The sequence below is a fragment of the Ooceraea biroi genome, chromosome 13, assembly GCF_003672135.1.
Source record: "Ooceraea biroi isolate clonal line C1 chromosome 13, Obir_v5.4, whole genome shotgun sequence".
In the NCBI taxonomy this organism is placed as follows: Eukaryota; Metazoa; Arthropoda; class Insecta; order Hymenoptera; family Formicidae; genus Ooceraea; species Ooceraea biroi.
The window spans coordinates 1,210,571-1,226,240 of NC_039518.1; the positions used below are offsets into that span (position 1 = coordinate 1,210,571).

The window sequence follows — 15,670 nt, forward strand, 5'->3', positions numbered from 1 at the left end:
CATCCAGTAATTCTTACATCCATGGAGAGAATAAAACTTGTCACGCACGGTTTACAACTCGTGTATATTTTCGTGAATAGATTTTTTGTGCACATGAATCTGTTTTCAATAAAAATGATAAATGAATTCGCCGCAGCATCTCTCCGCATGCAGCAACGCAGAAATGTAAAGAAGCTGCTTTACAAAACGTCTTGATCCGATCTTAATTTCAGTTCTTCAGGTTTCTCAAAAGTCGCCTCGATTCTTTCTTTCTTTCTGTACGGTATATGTGTGTCTGCTGTGTTGTTCAGCAAACTCACTAGGATAGTACCCAGTGCTGCTACCGCTTTTTGATGCGAATGACGCACGCCTCGACACCTATCCGACCTTTGCAGACGAGCACGAATACCTGCCTACTCGGAAGTGGACCGAGCATCCGTCGCAGCGCGCGCGGTGCAACGTGACGATGGAGGATCTGGGAGCGAGGGGAGGGGGGAAGAGAAAAAGAGAGACAGAGATCACAACCGCCAGGCGAGGAGTGCGAGGCGAAAAGAGCGTCAGGCGGAGAGTGAGAATGAGAGAGAGAGGTCAGCAGACGGAAAAAGCGCGAACCAGAGGCAAGGCACTCGAGAGTGAAAAGACGAAAGAGAGACAGAGAACGAGAGAAAGAGCGTGGGAGAAGGCGCGAGGGAAACGACGAGAAGGGTTTGGCAAGCGGCAGCTCTAGCGCAACAAAGGCCCCGAGCGCGCAAGAGAGCTTCATTGAGGTTACCTGCGACATCACTGGCAGCTACGTCAGCGATCAGGCTGATCCTCTGTCGCAGTTGTTGTGCCTGCTGCTGCTGGTGTACTTGGTGCAGACCCTGTTGAGGTGCCGTCAAGGGCGGATTACCGGCGCTCGCAGCGGTACTCTCCGTCAGGATCACCGTCGACACCGTGGCGGCAGCAGCAGCAGCGGAGGAGGAAGAGGAGGAAGAAGACGCCGACGACGTGGACGACTCCGTGAGATGCCCACCGGCGGTGGCCGTCGCGACGCCGCCGGTGCCGTTGTCGAGGGCCGTCGCGGGCTCATCCCCGCTCTCCCCCGGCCGCGTACCCTCCATTCGGCCCTCGTGTTCTCCAGCAGGCGGGCAGGCGGGCGAACGAGCAGACGGACGGATAGACAGAGGTCCCTCCTCTCCTGCACGTCGTCCCCGTGAACGCGAGCACTCTTCTCTCGGAGAGCAACACCTACACTCTCTTACGTGCTTCCTTTCGGTCTCTTTCCTTCTGGCTTCTCTCTCTCTCTCGCCGTCACTCTCACTCTCTTCCCTCGCGATTCCGTCCCGCGGCAGCGCGCGCTCCGTCGCGCTCCCGCGTCCGCGTGCACGCGCTGCTCTCTCTCTTTCCCACTGTCTCTCTCTACTACCACGCGCCCCGTGCGCCGGTCACAGCGCCGTGGCCGCGAGCGTACCGAAACCGCAGCAACGCCTGGCTCGCTCGCTCGCTCGCGCCGCCGCTTCCCCCGTCCCTCTCAGCCGCCGTCAGACGAACGTCGGTGCAGCGCGGTCCGACGGCATCGCTCGCGGAAAATCGGATGGCCCGCGCGCGTATCCGCTAACCTCCCGTCCGTCGGCCCGTAAAAAATGGAACGTTAGACGAATGTAGGTCTGTAGGCCACTTCACTTACACTTTGCATCGGCACGGGCACTCCCTTAGTCAAGCGAGCGTCCGGCGCACTGTCGCGCTGACAGCGCGAGCGATCAGGGCCGTAACCGTCGCGATCGCGGCCCGCCGCGGCAGTTCGCGGTGGACGCGTGCGGGTGATTCCGCGAGGACGAACGTCGGCCGGCGATAACGAGGTCGAACCTCCAACGCGGAAATCGCGGAGACCGTCGCGCGTCAGGGTGCGAGTTTCGTGGATCGTGATCGATTCCGGCCGCAATACCGCGATAAAGACCGGCTGATAAAGTGGTCACGTGGTGGCCGCGATGACGCTCCGCCGTTATCGCGCTTGGCGCGCTTTGCGCGCGCAGCTTGCGGCATTGGCCGACGAAAGGGAAATCACGGTTGCTCGCTAGCGCGCGTCGACGGCACTCTCCGTCGTCGCGAGTGACCAGGTAGTATTATCGAGCTTCGACGAGCTTTTAATGACGACGACGGGAACGGCAGGAAACGCGCTACTCGAATCCCGAGAGGAAGCCGGTCGCCCGCGCGCTTCGGGTGCCGTCGCGAGCCGCGTACGGCACTGGGTGCCGTCGGCGGGCGGAAAGACGCAGTTTCCAAAAGGCTGTCCCGGTCGTCGCCGCTTGCGATCCGCGAACCCGCGTGCCGATCGACCGTTCGGTCCGATCTCGCGTCGTCAGTGCCGCGACTTTAGGCCGCGGCTCTCTCGTCATGGGACCGTCACGAACCTTTCTCTCTTTCTCTCTCTCTCTCTCTGCCAGTGGCAGCCGATTTGCCGCCGTAGTCGGGTACGATAGCCAAGCCCTAAGTAGGTCAGCTGCCGCGGTGTCCGGTCGCCCGGCGCGGGCCGCCCTTTCGCGGCGCACGTTGCATAACTCGTCACGCGCGACTTCACCAAATATAACCACGCGAAAAAACCGACGGCCTGACGGACATAATGCGGCGTAATCCGCGTTCAATGAACAATGCACTTGACTAACGCACTTCGCCCGGCGCGGCCAGCGCCGCCTGCCGCGGGTGCGCGCCCGATTTGAAACGGATACTCGGGCCGCGCGACGCGATCAAAAAATGAAGGCGCTTAAGGGGATGCTGGAGCTGCTAGTGAACTTCTTCGCGATGGTGCTGCCCTCGCACAATATTTGCACAATAAAATGCTTTTTACAAAAATTTGGCACTTTGTACGCACACAATCACTGTTGAGCGGTGTTTGGACACAATTAAGGAATATGAGACTGCTTTTCGAAGTGACTTTAGAAGCGTCATAAAAGAGAATTCTGTGTTTTCCTTTAGGATTAAAGGTTAGAATACAGGAGAACACAGAATTCTCTTTTATGACGCTTCTAAAGTCACTTCGAAAAGCAGTCTCATATTCCTTAATTGTGTCCAAACACCGCTCAACAGCGATTTTGTGCGTACAAATTGCCAAATTTTTGTAAAAAGCATTTTATTGTGCAAATATTGTGCGATGGCAGCACCATCGCGAAGAAGTTCACTAGCAGATCCAGCATCCCCTTAAGGGGAAGTTGGAGTTGCTAGTGAACTATTTTTTCACTATAGCGATGGTAATTGCAGTTTCGAAAATTCTCTTTATTGCTTGTGCAGAATAAAAAATCCTTTTCCACAAATGAAGTATAGATAGAAAGAAAGTCCGCTCTACAGGACTTTATATTCAAAATGGAAAAAAGTTAGAAAAGACAACTGCAAGTTTTTAACTTTTTTTTCACTATAGCGATGGTAATTGCAGTTTCGAAAATTCTCTTTATTGCTTGTGCAGAATAAAAAATCCTTTTCCACAAATGAAGTATAGATAGAAAGAAAGTCCGCTTTACAGGACTTTATATTCAAAATGGAAAAAAGTTAAAAACTTGCATTTGTCTTTTCTAACTTTTTCCATTTTGAATATAAAGTCCTGTAGAGCGGACTTTCTTTCTATCTATACTTCATTTGTGGAAAAGGATTTTTTATTCTGCACAAGCAATAAAGAGAATTTTCGAAACTGCAATTACCATCGCTATAGTGAAAAAAAAGTTAAAAACTTGCATTTGTCTTTTCTAACTTTTTCCATTTTGAATATAAAGTCCTGTAGAGCGGACTTTCTTTCTATCTATACTTCATTTGTGGAGAAGGATTTTTTATTCTGCACAAGCAATAAAGAGAATTTTCGAAACTGCAATTACCATCGCTATAGTGAAAAAAAAGTTAAAAACTTGCATTTGTCTTTTCTAACTTTTTCCATTTTGAATATAAAGTCCTGTAGAGTGGACTTTCTTTCTATCTATACTTCATTTGTGGAGAAGGATTTTTTATTCTGCACAAGCAATAAAGAGAATTTTCGAAACTGCAACTACCATCGCTATAGTGAAAAAAAAGTTAAAAACTTGCATTTGTCTTTTCTAACTTTTTTCCATTTTGAATATAAAGTCCTGTAGAGCGGACTTTCTTTCTATCTATACTTCATTTGTGGAGAAGGATTTTTTATTCTGCACAAGCAATAAAGAGAATTTTCGAAACTGCAACTACCATCGCTATAGTGAAAAAAAAGTTAAAAACTTGCATTTGTCTTTTCTAACTTTTTCCATTTTGAATATAAAGTCCTGTAGAGCGGACTTTCTTTCTATCTATACTTCATTTGTGGAGAAGGATTTTTTATTCTGCACAAGCAATAAAGAGAATTTTCGAAACTGCAACTACCATCGCTATAGTGAAAAAAAAGTTAAAAACTTGCATTTGTCTTTTCTAACTTTTTCCATTTTGAATATAAAGTCCTGTAGAGTGGACTTTCTTTCTATCTATACTTCATTTGTGGAGAAGGATTTTTTATTCTGCACAAGCAATAAAGAGAATTTTCGAAACTGCAATTACCATCGCTATAGTGAAAAAAAAGTTAAAAACTTGCATTTGTCTTTTCTAACTTTTTTCCATTTTGAATATAAAGTCCTGTAGAGCGGACTTTCTTTCTATCTATACTTCATTTGTGGAGAAGGATTTTTTATTCTGCACAAGCAATAAAGAGAATTTTCGAAACTGCAACTACCATCGCTATAGTGAAAAAAAAGTTAAAAACTTGCATTTGTCTTTTCTAACTTTTTCCATTTTGAATATAAAGTCCTGTAGAGCGGACTTTCTTTCTATCTATACTTCATTTGTGGAGAAGGATTTTTTATTCTGCACAAGCAATAAAGAGAATTTTCGAAACTGCAATTACCATCGCTATAGTGAAAAAAAAGTTAAAAACTTGCATTTGTCTTTTCCAACTTTTTCCATTTTGAATATAAAGTCCTGTAGAGCGGACTTTCTTTCTATCTATACTTCATTTGTGGAGAAGGATTTTTTATTCTGCACAAGCAATAAAGAGAATTTTCGAAACTGCAACTACCATCGCTATAGTGAAAAAAAAGTTAAAAACTTGCATTTGTCTTTTCTAACTTTTTCCATTTTGAATATAAAGTCCTGTAGAGCGGACTTTCTTTCTATCTATACTTCATTTGTGGAGAAGGATTTTTTATTCTGCACAAGCAATAAAGAGAATTTTCGAAACTGCAATTACCATCGCTATAGTGAAAAAAAAGTTAAAAACTTGCATTTGTCTTTTCTAACTTTTTTCCATTTTGAATATAAAGTCCTGTAGAGCGGGCTTTCTTTCTATCTATACTTCATTTGTGGAAAAGGATTTTTTATTCTGCACAAGCAATAAAGAGAATTTTCGAAACTGCAATTACCATCGCTATAGTGAAAAGAAAGTTAAAAACTTGCATTTGTCTTTTCTAACTTTTTCCATTTTGAATATAAAGTCCTGTAGAGCGGGCTTTCTTTCTATCTATACTTCATTTGTGGAGAAGGATTTTTTATTCTGCACAAGCAATAAAGAGAATTTTCGAAACTGCAACTACCATCGCTATAGTGAAAAAAAAGTTAAAAACTTGCATTTGTCTTTTCTAACTTTTTCCATTTTGAATATAAAGTCCTGTAGAGTGGACTTTCTTTCTATCTATACTTCATTTGTGGAAAAGGATTTTTTATTCTGCACAAGCAATAAAGAGAATTTTCGAAACTGCAATTACTATCGCTATAGTGAAAAAATAGTTCACTAGCAACTCCAGCATCCTCTTAATCTGGATGCGATGAATTGGAGCTTGATAAGATGTCGTGCGATGAAAGTGACCTGAACTAGATTGGAAGGAATTATGAATTTTATTCTCACGAATATTTCTGTAAAAGTGTAAATAATATGCAAGAGAAATATTGAATGAATTTTTTTTCAAATCGTTTTAAATGTTTTGAGATATGTGACCATCGAATATATTTTGTACATTTAACAAAAATCTTGATATAAAACATTTCTTTATATCGATATACTGTACATATGAAATAGATTTATATAAAATACATCATTTGCACATTGCGTTATAAAACTACAAAAATATCATATACAATTAACGTTTCAATACATTCTTTGTTATATAAATGATGTAGTAGGGCTTATTAGAAAACTCTCCGAGAAAACGAGAAAAGATCATTATACCTGGAGGCCCCAACTTACAAAAAACTCCGGTTCAATTCACTTATCAGAATGGTTTGTTGGTCTTTATTATTACAGTCTCCTTTAACTGTTTTGCTTCGCGTCGCCGAAGAGATAGCGCGATATGATCAATCTCTGTATTTGCGCGGTGCCCTCGTATATCTGGAATATTTTGGCGTCGCGCATCAGTTTCTCCACCGGGTACTCGGAATTGAAACCCGCGCCACCGAAAATCTGCAAAGAGAAAATCGTAAGAATAATTAAAGAACTCTTTCGTACGAACTGTCACATTGTGCCTCACCTGTACGGCGTCCGTGGCGCACTTGTTGGCTGCGTCAGCCGCGTAACACTTTGCAATACTGGCGAGCATCGTGGAATTCGGTAATCCCATGTCGGTGGCCCAGGCCGCTTTCATCCACGACATCCTGGAGGTCTCGACGGCAATGGCCATGTCCGCCAGGATGAACGCCACCGCTTGGTGCTCCGCGATCGGTTTGTTAAACGTCTTGCGCTCCAGCGCGTACTTGGTCGCCTCGTCCAAAGCCCTCTGAGCTAGACCAACGGACGCTGCTGCAACCTAAAACGTCAGTATCATGTCTTCGTGCTTCTTAATTTGAGGTTTTAAGTGAAGAAATTTTATTAGATGGCGAACGAATTCAACATCTAACGTCGTCTAGTACGTCCAACGTACTCCTGGTCGTGTTCGGTCGAAAGTCTTCATAGCTATCTTGAAACCTTGGCCCTCTCCTAGTAACACGTTCTCTTCAGGCACGCGAACGTCCTCAAACGTTATGCCCCGTGTATCGCTCGCTCTTTGTCCCATATTTAATTCCTTGAGAGATGATCGACGAGATTAATCAAAATTGTGAGTCGATAAATAAGATACAGCAAGCAAAACGGGCATCAGACGCTACCTTGCGGCCGGGAGTCACACCGTCGCTCTCACGTTCCACGATGAAGCCCGTGAAAGCTTTGTTGGCTGGGGCTTTTGGATCTGGATTTGTTCTCGCCAGAAGAAAATACCTGCGTGACAAGGGGTTTTATTGATGCAATAAATGGAGTCTTCGTGAAAGTAAATGCTGGATGTTAAAGCGTTAGTACCAGTTGGCAACGCCGCCATTCGTGATCCACATCTTCGAGCCGTTGATGATCCACTCTTTTCCTTTCTTCTCGGCTTTCGTCTTAATTCCTGCCACGTCGGATCCCGCGCCAGGCTCGGTAACGCAATATGCCTATGAAGAATATTTCAATTTATTTATAATTCTATCACATATAAATTCAAACAAATTCATTCTTAAACTCACCGCGACAAGTGGCTCCTCCAGGAGTCTTCCGAGATACTTCTTCTGCTGTTCCTTGGTCCCAGCTATGATGACTGGCGTTTGCTGAAACAAGAGAGAATCCCACTAAAATTAATGAACTACCTAACATTAATTTTTACTTCTTTAAGAAACTTTATATCGTTCAAATCTTTTTTTTAAACAGAAGCAAGATGTTGCAGATAATCAAACTTACTCCAAGACTCGAGCCATCTATCGCAGTTGTTATTCCTGTACACCCGTACGCCAGTTCTTCTGCAACCACGCAGCTATCAAAAATGCCACTTTCCAAGCCACCTGCAATAGATTATTATTATTATTCTTATCTTTTATCTGCACCGATGGTACTTTTGCACTCCTGATTTGTGTGATGTACGCATCTAAATTCTGATTTACGTATCACGTAAACCTACAAACGTACCAAGATACTGTGGAATGGACTTGTTCATGAGACCGACGCTCCATGCCTTTTTGAGAAGTTCCCACGGATATTTTCCAGTCCTGTCAAATTCCGCAGCCGCTGGTATGATCTCCTCTCTGGTGAATTTCCGTGCCAGGTCTTGCATCTCCTTCTGAGTATCGGATAATTCTGAAACAATTCGGTGCGTTAGCAACAAGTGCTTTAAAATCATGCGACAGTGCAAGTTCTAGGGTTTTATATATTATTAACTGCAGAAACATCTTGCATAAATATCGACTAGTCGATGCAACAAAAACTGTGCAAACATTCGACTCACATTTGCTTCAATATTGAAATAAACATGACATATTTATAGCTCAAAAAATTAAAAGATATAAATATGATAAGTTCTCGTTTTATACTAATGACATAATAAGCTTGAGAGCTTGAATTATTTATCTGTGAAAAAAATAAGATAATACAAAGTAGATAAGAGCATGGGAGAAAAGTGTGTGTGTATGTGTGTGTGAGTGTTGTGTATATGCATGTAATATATACTTAGCGTTAAAATTATACTGAATTAAACAGCCGAATATTTAGACACACGTTTCCGTTCTTTCGTTTTTGAACTTGAGATCCAGGCCGTGTTCCAAAATTCACTGCCAGCGCTGAAAAGCTATAGTGTACGTGACAAACTATAGAGTTTCAGCGCTGGCAGTGAAATTTGGAACACGGCCCCAGATTCTTTAAAAACACTTGCACATTGTTGTCGCATATTGTTCGTACTCGATTATTGTGTGACATAAATCTATATCCACAGAAGTATAATAAATAAATAAATAAATACTTACCAAAATTATATCCTGGAACGGTCCCAGCGGTCGCCGAGAATGGTCGTGCCACCCTTTGGCATATTCTCGGATTGAACACCTGAAAATCAATGCCGTACCGATCATTACGCGATATCGAAGTCTGCTGTTGTGTCAACGGAGTGTATCGCAAAACGAGTTTCGACAGACGCACGACGAGTCCTCTCAACGGAACGAGTAGCTCAAGCGGTTCTCGCTTTCTGTTGTTTACTCACCTTGCTGAGCATCATCTTGACCGTGATTTGTTTCGGGTGAAGCAGAAAAAACCGTGCGACGCTGCGTTCTGTCTGCTACTGCGGGCCGATCTGGCCGACGTAATCAAAAGTCAGTGACGATGCGTAAATTGCGATATTGTAAAATGCACTGGGGGTGGGGATAGATGTTTATATCATGTTTACAGGTTAAAGTACAAGTTGTGGTCCAAGGAGCACTCTGCGTTTAGAGCTTACCGATGAGGTGTTATTAAAGATCGCCGGGACGATATAATTCTCGTAGTCATATCAATCTCTTCCGCGTAGACTCGGCAAATATCGCGAAGTAGAAATCAATTTACCGACAGTGGATAACCTGAAGAACGACCTACTAGTGATCAATTTGCTCGCAAGAGGGTTCTGAATCGGTTTTCTAAAAACCAGGTAAATTTAATTGATCAACAGGCTAAGCTCCTCCGGTTGCGCATATGTATCTTTCTTTTTTCTCAATTAAAAGGGAAAAAGGAAAAGAAAACCAGAAATAAGGTAAAAGTGAAGAAACTTTTGGTTGTCTTCAATTTGTTTTCGCGCAGTAAGGAGATTCGCCTTTTAGATTATACAGGGTGTCCCGGGTTTTAACCGACAAACTGCGGGAGCATATTCTACTAGTGGAAATAAGAAAAAATTCTTATATCGAGTTTGCTTAGAAATGCTTTATTACAAAGTTATAAACCAATATTGAAAAGAAATATCAGATAAGTAACAACGGATTTTTTCACAAAAATAAAAATTATCTACGCAATGATTTAGTGACGCACTTCAAAATGTTGTCCTTGCACATCGATACAAGCTAGACATCGACGTAGTACAGAATTTGTTACAGTACGACATTCCTGAAAATTTTGTTGCATCTCAGTAACTGAATTAGTAATTCGTTGCTTCAAATCTTCAAGCGAGATTACTTCTGTACTGTAAACTTTATTTTTTAAAGTTCCCCATACATAAAAATCAAGAGGCGTTAAATCGGGCGATCTTGGAGGCCAGAAAACCGGTCCTCCTCGACCAATCCACCTATGAGCGTAATGTTCATCTAACCAGTTTCTAACTTGTCTAGCATAGTGCGATGGACAACCGTCTAACTGTATCCAGCTGTTTTGGCGAAACTGCAGTGGCACATTTTCCATCAAAATTGGTAAATCGTTTGATAGGAATCTTCGAAAAGATTCTCCGTTCAATCGGTCAGGTAAAAAGAACGGACCAATAAGCCGGTCATGAAGCATACCCATCCAAACGTTACATCGAAATTCGTGTTGAAAGTTTCTTTGTCTGGTAGTATGTGGATTATTATGAGCCCATACATGGCTATTATGAGAATTGAATATGCCTCGTCTTGTACGGGTCGCTTCATCTGTCCATAATATCATTGATGAGAAAAGATTGTCCCTTTCTACTGCATTCACATACCAGTTACAAAATTCGACTCGTTTCTGATAATCGATTGGAAGTCCTTCTTGTACAGGTGTGTAACGATATGCGAATCTGTCATCAGCACGCAATGTTCTCCAAATAGTGTTTCGCGATATCTGCAGTTGAGCTGAAGCACGTCGAACACTTCGTGTAGGAGTATTATCAAAAAGATTTAAGATTCTTTCCGAGCGTCGTCGGTGTTTTAGAGCTGAACGAACGTCATCATATTCATTCATAGGTCGAAATGAACCCAAATTACGTAATTGCAAATGGGTATTACTAAACACAGAACTATCTGGTACTCTCCTGTTAGGAAATCTACGTTGATACTCTCGTACGGCAGCTCGTGCATTTCCGTCACAGAATCCGTACACGAAATGAATATCAGTGTATTCCTCATTTGAAAATACTTTTGGCATTCTGATAGTAATTGCTAGTTGACACGACGATTGAAATCTAACGGCTACTGTTGTGAAAGTAACAATCATACTGAATCGTTTCAACATAGTGAACATGAATACATGTGAATACACATAACATAAAGATCTTCGACCTTGCAAATTCTACACTATGTTCCGTTGTTACTTATCTGATATTTCTTTTCAATATTGGTTTATAACTTTGTAATAAAGCATTTCTAAGCAAACTCGATATAAGAATTTTTTCTTATTTCCACTAGTAGAATATGCTCCCGCAGTTTGTCGGTTAAAACCCGGGAGACCCTGTATATCCCAGGCAGCACATGTTAGCCTAATATATGTTTCTTAGACGTATCTAATGTCTAAGGAACATAAAGTACCATTTAAGAAACGGTTTAAATAGAAACAGTTTTTAGACCTCAATTTTAAAAACGTATTTTTCACGTTTCCACAGAAACGAAAATTGTGTTTTATTAAATTGATTTGAAATTATATAATTAATATAGAAAAAATAGTAATTTCTACTTACTTTGCGAGTATTAATTATTTTTACATCATACGTTTCAATGCACTCGATTATGGAACAAGAGACAAAAATCAACACAAGTGTGTGTGATTCCCACCTCTGATTCACCAAGCGACCGATAGATGGCCAGGCCAGACGTGACGTTCTCGCAAGTGACATTTGTGTTATCACCTTATAAATAACCATCCGGAAAACCGATCCAATACTCTTTTCTTCTTCTTTTCTTTTGAAACTTTTGAGATCACTATTACTTGAAGTGATATTTCAAAAGAGTGAGATTCCACTACACGAAACTTAGAGAGTAATTCATAAAATATAAAAATCTAGTTTTTTACAAAAATGTGACTTAACTCTGTCTATCTTTGAGGCACTGATATATAGAATTGATAAATATTTTTCTGATGGTTTCTGAAACGTTTTTCCGTTGGACATTTTTCTCCTAAATAAACGTTTCGTTAAAATGGTTACGAAACGTTACGGCAAAACGTTTATGAAACAGTTTTGAAACCAATGTGTGCTGCCTGGGATACTACCCAGATAGCCAAGTCTGTTAGAACAGATTTTCGTCAAATACCCGCTACAAATTTTGAAGGCAGAAAGACTGCAGACTGCATACAGGAACTGTTATAACAAATGATGTTGTCAGTATGTCAGCAGCAAATACAACAATATCTGCTCACATAACTAGACAGCATAGTCGGCAGAAACCGAGCAGAGCCTGCTAATATCTGTCAGCAGATTGACGGCAGAAACCGAGCAGGATCTGCGCGGCGCTGTTGTCCAGTTATGTTTTATACAGATTCTGTCGACAGTCTGTTGTCAGGTTCTGTTCTACAGTCTCTGCCGCCAAAACAAAAGCTTAATGCGGACACAGATGACTATGGTTCTGGTGTGGGTTTCTGATCGAATCTGTTGCCAGCCTGCAGGCAGGCTGCGAACATTTTGCTTACTGGGCTAATTAATAAATGGTACTTGTATGTTTTAACGATCGTCTTATTATCTCATATAGGATATATTTGTTAATATAAGTTAATATAATATATTAACGAGTATATACTACATAGGACGATTCATGTATAACAAGATGCAATCCTAACTTATGCGACTAACAGCGTTTAACAGTTAATCTTCAAAGTATTTGCACTTATTATCTATGTACTTTTCTGTCATTTATCTCAGACACGTTTTGGATTCGGTTACGAAAAAAAGACATTTTATTGGGGGCAATGAAATCATTAATTTAAAATCTGCTTTCAAATCTCTGGCACATCTCGAAAGCGCTATCCAGCTAGGAGCTAACTACTCGCCTTAGAAAGAGACAAAAAGTGAGAGTTAAACTATATGGTTAAAATTTAGCAACCTTAGTGCGGAATCGGGCCATAATATGAATTTGATTATAACTAAAAAATAGTGTCACGGTCGAGAAAGTATTATAACGGAGATAAATATATCAATTTTTTTTATTTTAAGCAGCCAAAAATTCATCGGTTTCGTTGATTTTTTTGTAATATAATAACATTATTTTATTTTACTTTATATACATGTACAGGGTGTCCCGGGTTTTAACCGATAAACTGCGGGAGCATATTCTACTAGTGGAAATAAGAAAAAATTCTTATATCGAGTTTGCTTAGAAATGCTTTATTACAAAGTTATAAACCAATATTGAAAAGAAATATGAGATAAGTAACAACGGATTTTTTCACAAAAATAAAAATTATCTACGCAATGATTTAGTGACGCATTTCAAAATGTTGTCCTTGCACATCGATACAAGCTAGACATCGACGTAGTACAGAATTTGTTACAGTACGACATTCCTGAAAATTTTGTTGCATCTCAGTAACTGAATTAGTAATTCGTTGCTTCAAATCTTCAAGCGAGATTACTTCTGTACTGTAAACTTTATTTTTTAAAGTTCCCCATACATAAAAATCAAGAGGCGTTAAATCGGGCGATCTTGGAGGCCAGAAAACCGGTCCTCCTCGACCAATCCACCTATGAGCATAATGTTCATCTAACCAGTTTCTAACTTGTCTAGCGTAGTGCGATGGACAACCGTCTAACCGTATCCAGCTGTTTTGGCGAAACTGCAGTGGCACATTTTCCATCAAAATTGGTAAATCGTTTGATAGGGATCTTCGAAAAGATTCTCCGTTCAATCGGTCAGGTAAAAAGAACGGACCAATAAGCCGGTCATGAAGCATACCCATCCAAACGTTACATCGAAATTCGTGTTGAAAGTTTCTTTGTCTGGTAGTATGTGGATTATTATGAGCCCATACATGGCTATTATGAGAATTGAATATGCCTCGTCTTGTACGGGTCGCTTCATCTGTCCATAATATCATTGATGAGAAAAGATTGTCCCTTTCTACTGCATTCACATACCAGTTACAAAATTCGACTCGTTTCTGATAATCGATTGGAAGTCCTTCTTGTACAGGTGTGTAACGATATGCGAATCTGTCATCAGCACGCAATGTTCTCCAAATAGTGTTTCGCGATATCTGCAGTTGAGCTGAAGCACGTCGAACACTTTGTGTAGGAGTATTATCAAAAAGATTTAAGATTCTTTCCGAGCGTCGTCGGTGTCGTAGAGCTGAACGAACGTCATCATATTCATTCATAGGTCGAAATGAACCCAAATTACGTAATTGCAAATGGGTATTACTAAACACAGAACTATCTGGTACTCTCCTGTTAGGAAATCTACGTTGATACTCTCGTACGGCAGCTCGTGCATTTCCGTCACAGAATCCGTACACGAAATGAATATCAGTGTATTCCTCATTTGAAAATACTTTTGGCATTCTGATAGTAATTGCTAGTTGACACGACGATTGAAATCTAACGGCTACTGTTGTGAAAGTAACAATCATACTGAATCGTTTCAACATAGTGAACATGAATACATGTGAATACACATAACATAAAGATCTTCGACCTTGCAAATTCTACACTATGTTCCGTTGTTACTTATCTGATATTTCTTTTCAATATTGGTTTATAACTTTGTAATAAAGCATTTCTAAGCAAACTCGATATAAGAATTTTTTCTTATTTCCACTAGTAGAATATGCTCCCGCAGTTTGTCGGTTAAAACCCGGGACACCCTGTATATACAAAATATATAAAATAATTATATTGATTCATTTTAATCTCTCATCACAGAAATACGAAGCTATTTGCTTAGAGATGGATTAAATGACGTATTTTCTAAAACATTCCCGTTTCAAACTGATTCTATTTAATGTGATGTTAATATATGTGATGTATAATGAGTGAAACATTGTGGATGTAAATGCATTTTATTAGCCTTATTAGAATGCATCGCAGACCTTCAATGACACGAGTTCCTGGATAAAAGAAATTTTATGAGAATACTTCTCGGTAATAATGTAACCTTTGATACGATCCATAGTTAACTCGAAACGCATCCTCGTATTGTTTGTCTATTATGGTATATATATTGTACGGTTTTTTTCACAGATTTTTGTTAGGTCATCATCAGATGTATATTACATGAATGAGTTTCATGAATAATGATTTATTGTTCATCTTTTATGGTATATAATGATACTCATGTTTTCAGCTAGAGAATTTAATTTATTCGTGTATGGATTAAAGAATTAATGGAACCTCTCAAAAGAATGACGTACAAATATCACGTACACATTTCTAGGAAAGCACGTATCTTTATAACAAAGACGACGAATTGCGCATCTGTTTTCCATAGAAAAATTTTTAAATTAAAGCTTACGTAAAATATTATATAAAACACAAAAATGTTACGAAGTGCTTGTTTAAACTGGAATTTGTGAAAAATAAATATTTTTTTCGAATTACAATTTAATCGAGAGTTGTCGAGTTTATTTTTACCTGCATGTCTAGAATAGCGATTACATAATACGTAAAGAGTTATTATATAATATGTAAAGAGTTTTCTCTTTCCTTATATTATGTAGGATACTTTTGTATTTATAGATTCTCAAAACGTAAAAACATTGGAAACTTTTTTTTTGGGCACATATAATGACTTTTATATTACAATTATATAAATTCATTCAGCAGATTCCATTCAGAAATATAAGAAAGAGACACGTATGAATCGGGCGTATCCCGTTTGTACACGGAACAATTGGACACCGCACGATTGGCCACCGCACGATTGCGCACGCACATTGTACGATTGGACACCACTAAAATAGATGTTCTTTCCACAGTTTTATCAATAAATTTTATTGATAATTTGGTGATATTACGATTTCCAGGGCCCCTTGATTTGACGACGGTTTCTGATAGTACTTTTAACG

General features: G+C 40.5%; 2 protein-coding genes and 1 long non-coding RNA gene across 3 annotated transcripts in view; 1 reads left to right on the forward strand and 2 right to left on the reverse strand.

The window, feature by feature from the left end:
- The window catches only part of LOC105287386, a 130,715-nt gene extending 127,814 nt beyond the window's left edge, over window positions 1-2,901 (reverse strand). Inside the window, exon 1 of the mRNA XM_026974684.1 lies at window positions 752-2,901. Within this exon, the coding sequence (XP_026830485.1) occupies window positions 752-1,082 (331 nt within the window). The 5' untranslated portion in view covers window positions 1,083-2,901. The remainder of the gene's footprint in view (window positions 1-751) is intronic.
- Window positions 2,902-5,919: 3,018 nt separating this feature from the next.
- Window positions 5,920-9,156, reverse strand: LOC105286556 (probable medium-chain specific acyl-CoA dehydrogenase, mitochondrial). Its single transcript, XM_026974646.1, has 10 exons — window positions 8,967-9,156; window positions 8,734-8,812; window positions 7,904-8,071; window positions 7,679-7,779; window positions 7,468-7,548; window positions 7,265-7,395; window positions 7,078-7,186; window positions 6,855-6,995; window positions 6,465-6,740; window positions 5,920-6,397 (listed from the first exon to the last, which is right to left on the reverse strand). The coding sequence occupies exons 1-10, from the start codon at window positions 8,979-8,981 to the stop codon at window positions 6,248-6,250; spliced, it is 1,251 nt and encodes a 416-aa protein (XP_026830447.1). The 5' UTR covers window positions 8,982-9,156; the 3' UTR covers window positions 5,920-6,247.
- A 149-nt stretch (window positions 9,157-9,305) lies between these two features.
- LOC113563254 lies at window positions 9,306-15,203 on the forward strand. The gene is made up of 2 exons (XR_003407383.1): window positions 9,306-9,386; window positions 14,529-15,203. It is a non-coding gene; the product is annotated as an uncharacterized LOC113563254 (long non-coding RNA).
- The last annotated feature ends 467 nt before the right edge of the window (window positions 15,204-15,670 follow it).

Bases quoted from the DNA above. Each gene is read 5' to 3' on its own strand.
- LOC105286556 (XM_026974646.1), bottom strand. The intron at 8,072-8,733 runs GTAAGTATTTAT...GAATTGTTTCAG, and splicing joins CGTTCCAGGATATAATTTTG to AATTATCCGATACTCAGAAG. The intron at 7,549-7,678 runs GTAAGTTTGATT...CTCTTGTTTCAG, and splicing joins TAGATGGCTCGAGTCTTGGA to CAAACGCCAGTCATCATAGC.